At 49.9% G+C, this 14292-nt stretch overlaps 1 protein-coding gene and 2 pseudogenes across 1 annotated transcript; 1 reads left to right on the top strand and 2 right to left on the bottom strand.

The window, feature by feature from the left end:
- The window catches only part of LOC128820668 (uncharacterized), a 1438581-nt pseudogene that overhangs the window by 210352 nt on the left and 1213937 nt on the right, over window positions 1-14292 (top strand).
- LOC128820667 (uncharacterized) overlaps window positions 1-14292 on the bottom strand; it is a 2212279-nt pseudogene that overhangs the window by 1523538 nt on the left and 674449 nt on the right.
- On the bottom strand, window positions 11811-12890 carry LOC128820739 (olfactory receptor 14C36-like). Its single transcript, XM_054001561.1, has one exon. The coding sequence runs from the start codon at window positions 12796-12798 to the stop codon at window positions 11866-11868; it is 933 nt and encodes a 310-aa protein (XP_053857536.1). The 5' UTR covers window positions 12799-12890; the 3' UTR covers window positions 11811-11865.

Here is a 14292-nt window from a genome sequence, read left to right as displayed (position 1 = left end):
CTTGCACGCTCCTTCCTTTGCATACAAGACACATCCATGCACACCCCCATGCACAGATACATTAAAAGGACAGGGAGGGAGAGCGATTTCCCACAGAGCTCTGACTTTGGCATAACTCACCTTTTAGCCGGTGCCCAGGGGATTTTTTCCCCAGCTCTGTGTGAGAAGGTGTCCAGGAGCTGAAGGAGCAGCATTTAGAAGCAGTTTCAGGATTTCTAGGCAGGAAGTGGAGCTGACAACCATCCACATAACTCACTGTGTTCATCAGGATGTGCTGCTGGTTCTTTGGGAATATGGCCAAGTGGAGACACGAGACTTGGAAAAATCCCAGCTCTCTGTGGATTTGTGCAAAGGGGGAGCAGCAGAAACACTTTGTGTCTGCTCTGGGGACACAAGGTCCAAGGAGCTGCGGTGGCAGACAGTGAGCTGGGCTGGTGGCAGGTGAAGTCCTGGTTCATGACATCCCAGAGTGGCACAGGACAAAGCTCCAAGCACCCCCAACCCCACTGATGAAGTCTTTGTGATGCTGCACATCCTACAGGAAAAGCTGCTGTCACACAATGCACTGGGATTTTTAAGTTTCTTTTTCAATACTTTAGGTCCAAGTTTCAAACTGCAGTATTTTTGCACTCAAGACACAGTTGTGCACAATCCATGTCTCATCCTCCTATTGCTTCAACTCCAATTAAAAAAAAAAAATCTTAATACTGGAAACAAAACCCAAAATCTTTAAAAAAAGGATGCTGAGGTCAGTCTGTAAGATGGATCCAGGCAATCAGAACATGCACAAAGTAAATGAGTTCTCCTTTTAAAAAGATCAGTTACCTCTTAATCCAAAGATACAGAAGATTTTCACTACACATTTGTTTCTTGTTTTTATCTTTCATATTTCTCTCATTTTTCTTTTTAAGCAGATAACATGTCCTGAAAAAGAAATGTACACTAAATGAGATACATTTCTGATAAACAATGAAAGTATTTACTCCTCTGTTTACTTTTCTCTGGATATCCTGACATAAAAAATCTAGTAGCTATGAGCAGCGGTGTAAAGTGTTTGCTTTGCACTAAGCTGGAGGTCAGCACTGCTGACATCCTGATCCAGCCAAGAGTTGCAGAATTCTTTTGCACATCTCGAGCCATGTGTTTGCAGGCACAGCACCTGCAGTGCTGACACACCCGTGCACGTGAATAACTCTGTTACTCCCTCACAGAATTTGGGCTGTGCCCCAGAACGAGGTGCTCCAGCCCTTTGCTCCTGGTTCCCGTGGGGAGCAGCTCCCTTCCCTCTGGCTGAGCTGCTCAGGCAGAGCCCGGCAGCTCCTGGCCCTGCAGGGCTGAGGCTTTTCCCCGTTGCTGGGCACAGACTGATGGAGCAGCACTGCTGAACACGGGCACACAGAGGGACCAGCAGCAGCTGCCTTTGGCCACCTGAGGCTCCAAGGCCCAAACTCGGAGCAGACAGGGCTGGAAGAGATTCGCAGGCTCCCTGCTGGCTCTGCTGCCCCCCTTGTGCCCACCTGGGAGCCCCCAGTGCCAGCAGGGATTGAGATGGCAGCCCTGGGCTCCTGGAGGTTGTGCAAGGAACGCAGCTGGGGACTCCCTGTCCATGGGGAGCTTCCAGATGGAAAAGGCTGCTGTGCCCAGGCAGCTCCAAGGGCAGAGAAAGGAGGGTCTCGACCACGGGATCTGTGCCAGTCCCACAGTCCTGGGCAGCAGCCACCGAGCCCTGGGGGAGCAGAGGGCACAGCAAGAGGGACAAAAGCAGGCAAGGTCAGACAGTGGAGAGAGCCAGAGCTGGGAGCAGGAACAGCTGCTCCATTGCACTCTTGGAGAAAGCTCTTGGCTGGTTCAAAGTGCTGAAAGGCGTGAAGGGCAGAGAGGAGGCCACAGCAAACACTGCTCCTGTTTCCACAGCCTCCCCTCTCCCTGTCCCAGAAGGAATTGGATGGACTGTGTTCTTCTCTCCGAGTCGTCTGGTTCAGCACGAGCAGCTGAGCACCAGGAGCTGAAGGAGCTGAAGCCTCAGGCCACAAGAGCTGGGCCAGAGGAGACTTTCTGAGCAAATGAATGCTGCTAACATGGACCTGGCTGAATGCAGCAGATGGAATCATAGAATCACAAAATCCTTTCTGTTGGGAAAGGCCTCTGAGCTCATCCAGTCCAGCTGGTCACCCAGCAGTGTCGAGCCCAGCACTAAACCACGTCCCTGAAGTGCCAAGGCCTGGACAACAGCCCTGAGTGAGGCCTGAACAACAGGCCCTGAGCCAAAGGTGGCCTCTGGATGAACCTTCCAGCCAAAGGTTATCTTTGGATCTGCTCACTAATGAAATATGCATGGTCATTAGCACTGTGATAGATGTATCCACTCATTAGTGAAACATGTATTGACCTTTCTGTGTTTAGAAGCCAGACAAGGCCATGAAATCCGACATCTGGCCTTGTCTGGGGCTGAATGGTCAAAGTCACCTGCCTTGGTTCCTCCTGGGGCCCTGGCCAGGCTTTGGGAGGAAGCCAAGAGGAGGATGAAAGCAGATGTTCCCGCACCAGAAGTGCTGTCAGTTTGTTCATTCAGCACTGTCAGAGCTGGGCCCTCTCACAGCGGGGCTGGAGCCTCACCTGTGGCTGGAGGCACCTGCAGGAATTGCCAGTGTCCAGGAGTGGCTCTGCAGCCCTTGGCTGTGACAGCTTCCCCAGCTGCTGTGTGGATCTGGGGGATGGTAAAGCCTGAGGGTAACTGGGGCTGGATCTTTCTTAATCACTGCTGCAATCTTTGGTGGTGATGGTTGGGTGCATGCTGAGCTGCTCCTTTTGTGATTCTTTGCTGCTTTGAGCTACAGTCAATGACACTGATGCCTTCAGTTGGTGTCTGTGTCTTTGGTGCTGACCCTGCCCACTGGTGAAACAAAACTGGCACAGTCTGGCCAGATCACCACAAAATGACACTTTTTAAATGTAAATGTGAGGAATCAGTCCCATCAGAAATTCCCAGATGGGAAGCCCTTCCCTGCAGTTCCCTGGCTCTGGAGTGGGCTGAGGTGGGAGCACCATGTGAGCAGTGGGGCAGTCGGTTAAAAGAGGCTGAACCCCTGGATGTCTTAAAATGCATCCAAAAATTGCATATGGGAAAAGGAAAAGAACTTGTGTGTTTGGGAAGATGAGGGTGAATTTTGGTAACAACACATTGGAAACAGCACCAACAGAAAGAAAAATTGGTTTTGGAATGCTCCCACATGGAGGGACAGAGGAAGGTTTAAATCATGAACTCAGGTTCATTTGTGCAAGTGATACAATAATAATAACAATAAAATAAATAAAAATAGTTATATATCATATAACCGAATAATCTACATTTATATCTGTATAATTAAAAATTGATAATGTGAAATAATGCTGACAATGCTAATATGTCAGCTTTGGCTGCTCACTGTGACACTGAATACCCTACAGAAAAGGACTGGCCAAGACCCAAATGTCAGTGGTAAACTCTGCAAGATTGCATACAATGAATAAAGGAGGAAGGGATGAAATTGGCTATTTTTATAGGATTTGCTGATACTGTGGTGCAGAATGCTTTGTCTGTTATGTGAGAAATAAAGTGATTAAGGCTGCTGGGTTTTTCATGTCCCAGACAATCCACAAGCTGCAGGATTGGTTGAACGGGTGAAGGGGTTGTTAAAAGAGCAGTTGAAAGAATGAGGAGATGGGAACCTGTCCCCATGGAGGAGCCATCTCCCAGATGTGCTCCATGCCCTTAACAATGGCCCCCTGGGGAAATGGAAACCCCCTGGCTGTGCACGGCTGCTCCCAATTTGCAAATACAGCCATGGACAGTGAAACTTGGACTGCCTGGGAAATTGTTCTGGCTGTGATGGCCCTGGCAGGGCCAGCCCAGAGGCTGCAGGGCTGGACCTTCATGCACTGGAATTAGTTAGGATAAATCAGAAGCAAATGAGAGTTAACAATACAGGAACAGGAATCCAGATTCCTCCAGGACACTTTGGTTCCATAACTGCTCACTGGAGGAACTGATGCAGATTATCAAGGGAAATTGGAGGAATTGTGTTAAACAATAGTGAACAAGACTGGATTATTCAACCACATGACAGGGTAGCACAATTATTGATATTGTCAGTTTTAAAACAATTGGGGAAAAGGAGATCCACCTCAAATCACTGCTGTTGGTGGAGATAAAGGGTTTGGATCCAACAGTGCTAATAATGGAGCCAGGGTGTGGGTCCGGAGGCCAAAAGGCTCTCCCAAGGCAGCTGAAGGAACAGCTCTGGGGAAAGACAGCAGTGTTGGAATCCTGAAAGCTGGGCAGGAACGATGGGAATGTGTCCCTGCAGCCAAGTGTTCTGTGTGAGAACAAGTAGATATTACAGGAGATTGTTTTACACATCCTGCCAGACCAAATCTCCCTGTTTGCCCCAGGGAAAACTCGTGACCTGGACTCCATCTAGGATGGAGCCAGGGCCAGGCTCTTGCACTGCCCCAGGTGTATCCCTTGAAGTCCTTTTAATAAACACCTGCTTTATTCCTTTAGCACTGCCTAGCTCTGTTCTAGGTGGCCTCTCAAGGCATCACCACCAAACCAGGGGAACACGGACCAGGCCTGGCTGGCTGGGCCTCCTGGGGACCACCTGCCCACCTTGGCATGTCGAGGGCTGCTTCTCACCTGCCCTGAAGCACTGGGGCTCTGGGCTTTCCTTCCACACTTTCTCAGTTGTGTCCCTGTCAGGGATCTCTTCAAAGTACAAGAAACTTCAGTGTTTCAATGTAACTGAGTTCTTGAGGGTTTTGTGATATCACTGAGGGAGTTGTGACATCACAGAGCTGGCTGTGATGTCACAGAGTAGGGTGTGAGGCCATAGAGCAGACTCTGCCATCATAGAGGGTGGCTCTGTGGCATCAGAGAGTGGGTTGTGACATCACCAGGTGGCTGTGTAACATCATAGAGCAGGCTGTGACATCACAGAACAGACTGTGACTTGACAGGGTGACTTTGTGACATCACAGACTTCTGTGACATCACAGCACTGCTGTATGACATCACGGGGTGACATCATAGAGCTGGCGCTGTGACATCACAGAGATGGCTCTGTGACATCACAGGGACAGTGTGACATCATAGGGGCAGTGTGACCTCACAGAGGTAGCTGTGTGATGTCACAAAGGCAGTGTGACATCATAGGGGCACTATGACATCACAGAGTGGGCTGTGTGACATCACAGTGATGGCTGTGTGACATCACAGGGCTGTGTGACATCACAGAGTGGGCTGTGTGATGTCACAGAGATGGCTCTGTGACATCACAGTGATGGCTGTATGACATCACAGGGCAGTGTGACATCATAGGGGCACTATGACATCATAGGGGCGCTATGACATCACAGTGATGGGTGTGTGACATCACAGGGCTGTGTGACATCATAGGGGCAGTGTGACATCACAGAGTGGGCTGTGTGACATCACAGAGATGGCTATGTGACATCACAGCAATCGCTGTGTGACATCACAGAGACGGCTATGTGACATCACAGGGGCTGTGTGAGGTCACTGGGGAGGTCACTCCACCCCAGCCCCCCCTCACAGTTCCCCCAGAGAAGTCCAACGCTGCTCGTGCACAGCGGGGTCCCCTGTCCCCCCGGGTCCCCCCGCCCCCGGCGCCGCAGCCTCCCCCAGAGGATGTTCCACGAGATCGACCCCAGAGCCTGACACGGGGACGGGGGACGGGGCTGTGGGGGTGGGACAGGGGGACAGGGACCCCCCGGCAGCGTCCCCGTGTCCCCCAGGGCCAGAGCCTGGGCCAGGGCTCCTTCACCCTGTTACCAACGAGGGCTTGAGAGCGCTGAAAAAATCCCCAGCAAGGGAGCAGCAAAAACCAGATTTAATATTAAGCGAGAGCACGGCAAAGTTCCTTGGCAAGAGTCACTCTGCTCCTGACTGGACACTTCAGGCACAGCAAGGAAACAAAGCAACAACAAAACCAAACAAAATCCAGGCAATCAGACCAGAAATTAGCCAATAACTGAGGCTTTCCTTCCTCTGGAAAAGAACTGTCCTTCTAGACCAGTTGCCCATAGCCAGAATTGGGATTTCACCTCCAACATTGCCTGTTGTGACAGACTGGAGGAGATTGTTGCCTGGAAACATTTCCTGTGTGGGGGAGGAAGGGGCAGGTCCAGCCTTGCCCTGCCCTGGAACCCCAGCCCTGCCCTGCCCTGGAACCCCAATCCCCCCAGAGCCTCTATCCCAGCCCAGCAGTGGCTGCCAGTGCCTGGCACAGCACAGGCAATGCTCCACAGCCACCTCTGGAGCCCCAGCCCAGCTCCTGAGCGACCAAATGACCCCAAGTCCCACCTGGGGGAAGCCCAGGAACACCAAGGGGTATTTAAGGCTGACCACAAGGCAAGCACACATCTTGACCCTAAATCCTCTTAAAATTTCAATCTGAACACCACTGGAATCCAGGAGTTGATAGCTCTGTGTCTGCTCCTCTATATCTTATTTTTCTCTCTTCCTGTGTCTACTTCTGTCCTCTTGCAAATTTTGATTAACTTAAAATTAAATAGTCTTAGAGTTTGTGAAGTTGAATGGGCCAAGTTAATGCACTGAAAACTGTTTTTTTGTTGACTGAATGTCATATTAAACCTTCTGCCAAAGTTGCTATGATTTTCTAAAGTTCCCTGTAAAGGCTGTTTTTTTGTTTGGAGCTCCTGAGAATCCCTTGTGGGTATTTCTGCAGTGCATCCAACACAGAGTACACAAATAATTGTAATTCCTTTTAAATATCTCTTTGAGAGAGTTGTTTGGGGGATGGGGGTCAGGGCTTGTGTGTCCTGCTTGGCACAGCCCAGGCAGGGCTTTCACAGCCCCATCCCACACTCCATTTCCCAGCTGGAGCCGCTGCTGCCTCTGAGTTCTGCTGCCCCAGCCCCAGGGACGCTCTCCTTGTCTGCCCATTCCCCCACGGTCTCTGGGCAGGGATGGCCTCAGTGGGGGCTGCTGACATCCTCAGCACCTTGGAGGCTGCTGCTGAATTTTACTGCTCCAGAGGCTTCTTCAGCCTTCAGCTCTTCAGTTCAGCAATTCAGTGCCCCAGGGCTCATTAATGTTCAGAACACCTTAACAAGCCAAACCTCTGGGAATAATGTGATTTATGTTTTCAAATATTTTGTGGTTAATAAGAGAGATTTCAGAAATGTATTCAAAGTGAATGTATTAAATTTACCAAGATAGGGAGAAAATGTTTTTCAGGTCCTGTATAGGTTGTTTTTTTCTTGTTTATGCACTGATATGTGCATTATCCAATTGACACTAAATCCAAGTACCTCCTCATGCAGTTGGAATAGATATGAAAATCAAGAGCCTTCATGGCTGACAATCAATCAGACTCTGTCCCTACCCCCACCCCACCATTTCCCCCATCCACGCCCTGGCACTCAGAGCAGCCTTGTGCAAATCTGAGCTCCCTCCAGCCCAGGCTGCACCTGCAGCTTTCAGCTCCTTGGCTCCAACTCCCACCTGCTTTCCCTGGAGAAGGAGCTGCCCGAGACACAGAGGGATGTTCATTTCTTGTCAGCCAACAAAGCCAAGGGAAGGCACAGCTCCATCCAATGAAAAAGTCATTCTTCTCCCTGGCTGTGCCCTGCCCCTGATCCCCACAGCCTGTCCTGTTTCCTTCATCCCTGCATTGCCAGGGACTTTCTGGGACAAGGCAGCTCTGCTCTGGGGATGGAGGGAGCTCCAAGTGCCACCACTGGAGTGGGAACCACAACTTATCAGGTTTGTGTCCTTTGGGGGTCAGGAACTGGTGAGACTCAGAGGCACAGAAAGTTTCTCTTCAGGGCCAACAGACCACAGTTGAACAGGACACAATTTAATAACAATCACGCTCTTCCCTGAGCTATGTGCAACGTCCCAGCAGTGTCTGATGACTCCAGCATCCACAAGTGATTTCTGTACTGAAATTAATTTTAGACAAATGTGGTTCTGTGGTAGATATAAAGACAATTAAGTTCTTGTATCAGGATGCTTGTCCTGGAGTGGGGACAAAACAGCTCAAACAATTCCTGATTTACAAAGCAGCCAGTGGTGGATGGAGAAGGGAAGTCAGGCTGCTTTTGGGTTTTCTCCCACCAGGCCCCCGGTGAAGAGCCTGGCTCTGTGTTCTCCATCCCCTCCTCGCTGGCACTGCCAGGCTGGGATGAGGAGCCCCTCAGCCTTCCCTGCTCCGGGCTGGACAAGCCCAGCTCCCTCAGCCTCTGCTCACAGCCCAAGGGCTCCAGCCCCACCTTGGAGGCCCTTCCCTAAGCCTGCTCCAGCTGCCAGACATCTTTCCTGCCCTGGGGAACCCAACCCAGGCCACAGGGACCTGGATAATCCACGTCCTTGATGTCCTGGTCACACAGCCCTGGCCCCTTTTCCCCGTGTCAGGCTCTGGGCTGGATCCTGTGGAACATCCTTTGGTGGAGGCTGTGGCTCCAGGTGGACCGGGGGGATAGCGGGGGACAGGGACCCCGCTGGGCATGAACAGCATTGGAGTTGTTGGGAGAAACTGTGAGGGGGAGCTGGGGCGGAGTGACCAACCCAATGACCTCACACAGCCCTCCTGGGATGTCACACAGCCCCTCTGGATGTCACAGCTGGCTCTGTGATGTCACAGCTCGTTCTCTAATGTCACACAGCTTGTCTCTGATGCCACAGTCCATTCTGTGATGTCACAGAGCTGCCCTGTAATGTCACAGGAAAATCTGTGATGTCACAATCTGATCTGAGATGTCACAGACCTTTCTCTAATGTCACACACTTGGTCTCTGATGTCACAGCCAACTCGCGATATCATAATCTGCTCTGTGATTTCAGATCTCTGTCCTGTGATGTTCTGTCAGCTCTGTTATGTCACAGAGATGGCCTATGATGCTGTAGCTGGTCAATGACTTCAAATAATTCACTCTGTATTGTCATAGCCCACTCTGGGACCTCAAGTTAGTAGATGATAAATTGTCTCCACCAGGTGAGCTCACACCTGGAGCTTGTTCTCCAAAACCCCAAGCCTATGGAAACCACACAATGCCCATTGTGTGAGAAGGGGAGCTGGAAGTTCACCAGCCTCAGTGTCCTGCCAGCTCAGCCAGGCCCACGGGAACATTGGGGTCCACGACCACCAGGGACCACCAGAGAGACCCCCAGGACAGAAGAGAGCATGGGTAAAGGGGAGGGGAAATATGTTAATGATTTTGGGGAAATGATTATCAGATGTATGTTTAGTCCAGCACAATCAATGAATATGTGTGCAAAATACAGAACATGAACAGAAACTTTCCTGCACTCAGCATGCTCGGCTTTGGGAGGAGCTGTCCCCCGTGCATCCGGCTGAATAAAGAATGCTGCTTCTGAATGCTGCACTGGTGTGAAGCAGTTTTCTGTTTTACTGAATTTTTGGTAACACTCCACTCCCAAGGAAAGCTCTGTCTCCTGCTGCTCACAAACAGAGAAGGGCTGGTGGCAGATGTGGGGCCGGAGGCTGCCTGGGGCACAGTGACCATGAAATAATCAAGTTTTCAATCTTCTGTGAAAGAAGGAGGGGCAGCAACAAAACTTCCACACTGGAATTAGGCAGGGAAAACTTTGGCCTATTTAGGATGCTGATTTGGGGAGTACCTGTGAAAAATGCATATTATATGGCTCTACGCAGATATTTACTATATGTATTATGCTGAAAGTTATACTGCATTAACATTCTAATAATATAGTAAATGTAGTTTTGTAATCAAAATTAAGCATTAGTAGTTAAAATAGAAACTATGTGTGTGAGATATTCTTTTTATTAGAAAAGGAGAAGATAATCAAGAATTCTTCACACAGAGATAACAATTACAGAAACCCCTAAATTTTCCAGAGAAGAGGAATTTATGGTTTTCCTTATCAACAGAAACGAAGTTCTTCAAGCCTGACTTAGACTCGAAGGTGCCTGGGGATTAACAGAAACTTTTTGACAAGTACCAGATGAATTTCTTGTTTTAAATAAAATATATGCATAATCATGAAGTGTTTTGTATATGCAACAGGCTATTGCTTTTAAGGTTATTCCTTTGTTCACAAGGCATGCTTGTCGTGGCTTAAGTGCCCGAGAGCATCCGGACATCCGTAATTCTTTGCTTTTTATTGTCTTGTAATTGTCCTAACTCTAAATTTTTATTCCTCTAATTGTATTACTATTTTTATAACCATTTTATTATTATTAAACTTTAAAAATTTTAAAAACCAAGTGATTGGCGTTTTTCACAGTACCGAATCAGGTACTGATTTTTTAAAGGGAAACAGCCCTTATAAACAAAGGGGTCCAGGGAGGATGGACACATTTCAAGAAAGTAACCTTAAGGGGGAAGGAGCAGCCTGTCCCAGTGTGGCAAAAGATGAGCTGGCAAGGAAAATGACTGCCCTGGCTGCCCATGGAGCTTTTGTGAGAACTCAGGGGGAAAAAGGACCAGCAACTCAGGAAGTGTTTAAGGATGTTGTTAGGTCATTTAGAAAGAGAAGTTGAGAGGTGAAAGCTCAATTAGAACTTAACCTGGCAGCTTGTGGATAAATAATAAAAAATGTTTTTATAAAAAAATTTATAGCAAAAAGAGGGGAAGTACAACCTTTACTTCTTATTGGATGCAGTGGAGAATATAGCAACTATAGATAAAGAAAAGACTGAGCTACTTAACATCTTATTTGTCTCAATTTTCAATATATGGACAGGTTATCCTCAGGACAAGAGTTCTCCTGAGCTGGCAGATGGGTACAGGGAGCAGAACAGCCCCTGTAATCCAGGAGGAAGCAGCTGGTGACCTGCTGAGCCACTCAGATGCTCACAGGTGTATGGGATGGGATGGGATCCATGCTAGGGGGATGAGGGAGCTGGTGGATGAGCTCCCCAAGCTGCTCTCCATCATTTCTCATCAGTCCTGGCTCAGCAGGGAGGTGCCAGAGCACTGGAGGTGCCAGTGTGAGCCCATCCCCAAGAAGGGCTGGAAGGAGGATCTGGGGAACTCCAGGCCTGTCAGCCTGACCTCGGTGCCCAGCAAGGTTCTGGAACAGATCACCTTGAGAGCCATCACAGGGCACCCACAGGATGGCCGAGGGGTCAGAGCCAGCCAGCGTGGATTTCAATATCTGCAGTGATGATCTGGATGAGGGGATTGAGTCCACCATCAGGAAATTTGCAGATGACACCGAGCTGGGTGTGAGTGTTGATCTGCTGGAGGGTAGGAGGGCTCTGCACAGGGCCCTGGACAGGCTGGATCCAGGGCCCAAATCCAACAAGGTGAGGTTTAACAAGTCCAAGTGCCGGGTCCTGCACTTTGGCCACAACAACCCCTGCAGCGCTCCAGGCTGGGGACAGAGGGGCTGGAGAGCAACCAGGCAGAAAGGGAGCTGCAGGGACTGATGGACAGCAGCCTGGACATGAGCCAGCCGTGTGTCCAGGTGGCCAAGAAGGCCAATGGCTCCTGGCTGGATCAGGAATGGTGTGGCCAGCAGGAGCAGCTGCTGTGCCAGCACTGATCTGCCCCCAGCTCTGCACACAGACATTGCTGCTGCAGCTCCAGAGGAGGCAACAAAAGGGCAGCTCTGCAGAAAACTCTGCTGGGAGATCCTTGAGTTCCTTTAAAGCCACCAAGAGTGCAGCCCCTCATTTACACAGTCTGTGGCCACAGGGAAGCTGGAGAGAAACAAAATGAGAAATGGCACAGTGACATTTATTCCGGACAATATGAAGAAACGAAAAGAAAGGGAAAAAAAATTCACAACCAAAGCAACAAGAAGTATGAAAGATTACTTTTATTACAAGTGATTTGCAGAAATTGGCCAGCAGTTTAATGTTCCTGAAAGCATCCAGTCATCAGTCTCCACACTGCAGCCCTGAGCTCCTGGTTTCTCAGGCTGTAGATGAGGGGGTTCAGGGCTGGAGGCACCACCGAGTACAGAACTGACACTGACAGATCCAGGGATGGGGAGGACATGGAGGAGGGCTTCAGGTAGGCAAACATGATAGTGCTGACAAACAGGGAGACCACGGCCAGGTGAGGGAGGCAGGTGGAAAAGGCTTTGTGCCGTCCCTGCTCAGAGGGGATCCTCAGCACAGCCCTGAAGATCTGCACATAGGAGAAAACAATGAACACAAAACAACCAAAGCATAAACAGGCACTAAATGCAATGAGCCCAAATTCCCTGAGGTGGGATTTGGAGCAGGAGAGCTTGAAGATATGTGGAATTTCACAGAAGAACTGGCCCAGGGCATTGCCATGGCACAGGGGCAGGGAAAATGTATTGGCCGTGTGCAGCAGAGCATTGACAAATCCACTGGCCCAGGCAGCTCCTGCCATGTGGGCACAAGCTCTGCTGCCCAGGAGGGTCCCGTAGTGCAGGGGTTTGCAGATGGACACGTAGCGGTCGTAGCACATGATGGTCAGGAGGAAAAGCTGTGTTCCAATGAAGAAGATAAGCAGAAAAACTTGAGCAGCACATCCTGAGTAGGAGATGGTGGTGGTGTCCCAGAGGGAATTGTGCATGGCTTTGGGGACAGTGGTGCAGATGGAGCCCAGGTCGCTGAGGGCCAGGTTGAGCAGGAAGAAGAACATGGGCGTGTGCAGGTGGTGGCCGCAGGCTACGGCGCTGATGATGAGGCCGTTGCCCAGGAGGGCAGCCAGGGAGATGCCCAGCAAGAGGCAGAAGTGCAGGAGCTGCAGCTGCCGCGTCTCTGCCAGTGCCAGCAGGAGGAAGTGGCTGATGGAGCTGCTGTTGGACATTGGCTGTGGCTGCACATGGGCACCTGTTCATGGAGAAAGGACAGTGACAAGTCAAGAGAGGTTGACAGGAGCTGTTTTAAGGAATTGTTTTCCTACCCACACATCATTGCTGGCTCTCTGAGATCAGGAATCCCCAGCATTCCTGCTGCACTCAGAGTTTGGCACTGAGAGATGGGAGAAGCAAAGGATTCCCTGTGGCTGAGGGCAGGTGAGGGGCTGGATGGGCTTGTTCCCCCAGCACTGCTCTGCTCAGCCCCCTCTCCTTCCCCGAGCATCTCCCTGGGCCTGGACATTCCCTCCTGAGAGGTGCCTTGTCCCTGCCAGCGCTCACACAGCCCATCCCACCCCGTGTGCCCTCGGCCCAGCCCTACAGAAACCTGCCTGTGTGCAGGGCCCTGGCTGGGGCAGGGTCTGTGTGCAGCTGGGCAAGGGCAGCTCAGGAGAGCCCTGCTGGGCCCTGCCAAGGTGATGCTGCTGCTGTCCAGGGCTGAGCAGTGGCTGAAGGCCCTTTGGGAGGCTGCCAGCAGAGAGACTGACCACCCAAAGTCACAGTTCTGGAGTCTCTGTAAATGTTCAAACATTCCTTTGAGGATCCTGTGTGTCCCTTTCAACTCAGAATGTTCTGTCATTCTGGGATTACAATTCCTCTTCTGCTTCTCTCACCCTTCTGTCTATGATCAAAAGAGAAAAAAAAAAAAAAACCCTTGGAACTGAGTTAGAACAGTAAAGTAAAAACCAGACCTTTATTGGAAGCTTTAAGGTGTCCCAGTGGGGATGAGGCACAACCAGCTCCTGATTTCAACAATTTATAAAGGTTGATTAATTAGGATATTTAACAGGAAAATCCAATAAGAGATTCAGTTGTCCAAGTTACACACCCCTGTCTCACCCATTGGAGAAGGTCCAAGGAATTCTTTGCCCCACTTTTTGTTATGACTGCTCACATTCTGGTCAACAACCAAAATGTTCTTCTTGTAGGTCCTCTCCCTGATAATAAGAATATACAGTATTTTAAAAATGTGTTTAGACAGGTTATTGTTCTAAAGACTAAGAGAAAGGTTAGGAAATGCACTAGAGTTAATTAAGGATTACAGTTATAGAAGTATATAATAGTAGTTTAATAGAGTTAATTAAGAGTTTAATAGCCTAAAGTAAGGATTATAATTTTATAACTATATAATAGTAAACTATAGAGCTATAAATATATAAAAATGTATCAAAAGCAAAAATCTTTTCGTCACCACCCCAACTTTCCCATCCTTCTCCAAGCAGGAAATTGAAAACACTCTCAGGAAAGCTCCTGAGCTTTACAGCAATCCCAGGCTTACCTTCTTTGGGAAGTGTCCTCCGGAGCTGTGCCCAGGCTGGTCTGGAGCTGGGAGCAGCCCTGCCCCAGCCAGCAGCTCTCAGCAGCAGCACCTGCCCTGCTCAGGGTGGCTCCTTCCCCCCACAGCTTCTGGCCAGCGCTGGCAGCAGCTCCCCGGGCCGGCTGAG

The sequence above is a fragment of the Vidua macroura genome, chromosome 30, assembly GCF_024509145.1.
Source record: "Vidua macroura isolate BioBank_ID:100142 chromosome 30, ASM2450914v1, whole genome shotgun sequence".
Lineage (NCBI taxonomy): Eukaryota > Metazoa > Chordata > Aves > Passeriformes > Viduidae > Vidua > Vidua macroura.
Note: the sequence above shows the minus strand (reverse complement) of the source record. Positions and strands in the feature narration are given on the sequence as shown.